The sequence below is a fragment of the Ostrea edulis genome, chromosome 4 (genome assembly GCF_947568905.1).
Source record: "Ostrea edulis chromosome 4, xbOstEdul1.1, whole genome shotgun sequence".
Taxonomy (NCBI): domain Eukaryota; kingdom Metazoa; phylum Mollusca; class Bivalvia; order Ostreida; family Ostreidae; genus Ostrea; species Ostrea edulis.
This window is the reverse complement of record NC_079167.1, coordinates 92,824,444-92,826,710: the sequence shown is the minus strand read 5'-3', so window position 1 is coordinate 92,826,710 and position 2,267 is coordinate 92,824,444. Positions and strand designations below refer to the sequence as shown.

The 2,267-nt window shown below is 39.9% G+C and overlaps 1 protein-coding gene across 1 annotated transcript; it reads right to left on the bottom strand.

The window, feature by feature from the left end:
• Nucleotides 1-777: 777 nt before the first annotated feature.
• On the bottom strand, nucleotides 778-1,959 carry LOC125672099 (neurogenic differentiation factor 4-like). Its single transcript, XM_048908210.1, has one exon. The coding sequence runs from the start codon at nucleotides 1,795-1,797 to the stop codon at nucleotides 883-885; it is 915 nt and encodes a 304-aa protein (XP_048764167.1). The 5' UTR covers nucleotides 1,798-1,959; the 3' UTR covers nucleotides 778-882.
• Between the last annotated feature and the right edge of the window lie 308 nt (nucleotides 1,960-2,267).

Here is a 2,267-nt window from a genome sequence, read left to right as displayed (position 1 = left end):
GGACAACACACCGTTTTCGTTCAAAATCGATCTCCCCAAATTCTTCAATCACAAACTAATTGATCAACTGATCACTAGAGAAAACAGTCGTTCCGATGTAGAATTTGCTTACAATGGTCAGATAATGGACGTCGACAAACAAGTTAAAGAGTCGGGACTCCGCTCTGAAAACTTGCTTTGTTGGAAGTCGAGAAATATCGCACCTTCCGCACGCTGAGCGGCGTACTACCAGGTAAAAACTATATCTGGTCCCTCGTTTGAATAAAGAATATTGTAAAATTCATGATAGCTGACACTTTAAAGTTTATTTAATATAAAATCGCCCAGTTTGTTTGACACTTTTAGATTCCATTCAATACTTTCACCTGTATTACAAATATTTTATCGTGTCATCGGGGTGTTATCAGACACGGTTACAACTCCATCACGAGGGATGGACAATAAAATTGAATGTAGGTAATATCGTAAAACGTGTACTTCGGTACACTCGGGACATTTTGATGCAATAACATTCATGCGTGTAATTATCTTTTTATGTAAAAATGAATTCGTGATCAGTAAGATCATTGTAGTATGATAATGGTAACACTATTTGTTTTAACTTTTTCATATTTACTGACTTAACAAGTACTTGTACCGTGTTTAAGAACCATGCCATTCGCATTAATTCTAATTGCATAAAAATCACATTCTTCCATGTTTGTTATAGACAGTCAATAATTTAAAAACTAAATCATTCTAATGATAAAGGAAAGACAACAACACGAGACATAAGTTCATAAATATAATTAAATGGTAATGTAATCATAATCTGGTTTCACATGTCTCAAATACAATAATTTACAAAGTAATTATCACACTGGGCTTGCATAAGGTCCGAGTTTATGGAAACATCTCGTAAGAATATCCTTCGGAAGTGTCTGAAAATTCTTCAGCTGCCATTGCTTGCATATGTCTGTTGTAAATAGCATTGGTCCAAACTCCGTTAGTGGGGCCGGGAAGGAGAGAATGTGTTGGAGAGATCTCGGATATTGTGGAAACGGGAGAGTTAATCGGGGAAACGCCCGTACTGCTCTCCGGAGATGTAGGGTAGGACGGAAATACGGGATGGAAGACGACATTGTTAGAAGTTTGTACCCTCTGTGTCTGTGGGAGCAATCGCACACTGTGAGTCATGTATTCAACGAACTGTCCGTTTCCTGAGTGTGGTTCACCGGTTGATGTGACAAAAGCATTGTATCGCGGTGCAACTTTATCATTTAAAGCACAAGACATTGGACCGGTCTCTTGCTTTACACCAGGTGTAACGATCATCTGCTTGTCTGATTTGTCTTCTTGGGTAGGAGTTTTTTCCAAGAGTTCTAAAGTCTTAGACAGTGTCCATATGTAATTATATGCCATTCGTAAAGTTTCAATCTTCGTCAGTTTGTTGTCCCCAGTCGCACTGTCCGGGAGAACTTTTCTGAGGCTGTCCAGTGCGTCGTTAAGTCCATGCATTCTGTTGCGCTCTCTATCGTTTGCTTTGACTCTTCGAGTTTTCTTCAATTTTTGCACCAGGGCTGGACTTCTTTCCCTTTTTCTAGACTTGTTATATCGCTTGCGTTTCGTTGTCGGGTTTTCTCCAGACGGTGTGGAAGTTTCCATAACTACTGGCGAATTTGAGCTTGCAAAAACATCGTTGTATTCACTGTCTAAAAAGTCCACATCCGACACAGATCCAGCTCTGGAAACTGAAGATCTAGAAGAATAGGATGAATCGGAACTGAAGTTTGTCTCCATAGCTGGAGAAAAAACCATGTTGATTAAATTCTGCTAACACAAACTTAACGTCGACAGTTATAAGGCACTTAAAAACTCGGACACACAAGGCAGGTGACTTTAAGTCTGTCAAATACAATTTGGCCAAAATAGGAAGGAGCGATATTTTTATATCCAAATCGGGAAAATTGAGAGCACATCAGTTCTCCCCGATGATTGACAGACAAAGAGGGACTTCAATTAAAGGGCGGAATTATCACCCGTGCAACCAATCAAAAACGGCCTTGAGCTTACGGCCACGTGCGCACGCGTCGCTCTCACGATCAAAGGGACGGACGATTCCCTGTCAAAACATCTCGATATCATTTTCGCCTCGATAAAGTCGAGGCAGACCGACGATTAGTGAAATTAAATTAAAGCGGTACTTGGACAATTTTATATGCAGTAAACTATGTCACACCTTTTCAAAAAAGAAGGGCACGAGCCGTTAAATATACCAAGTTAATTGG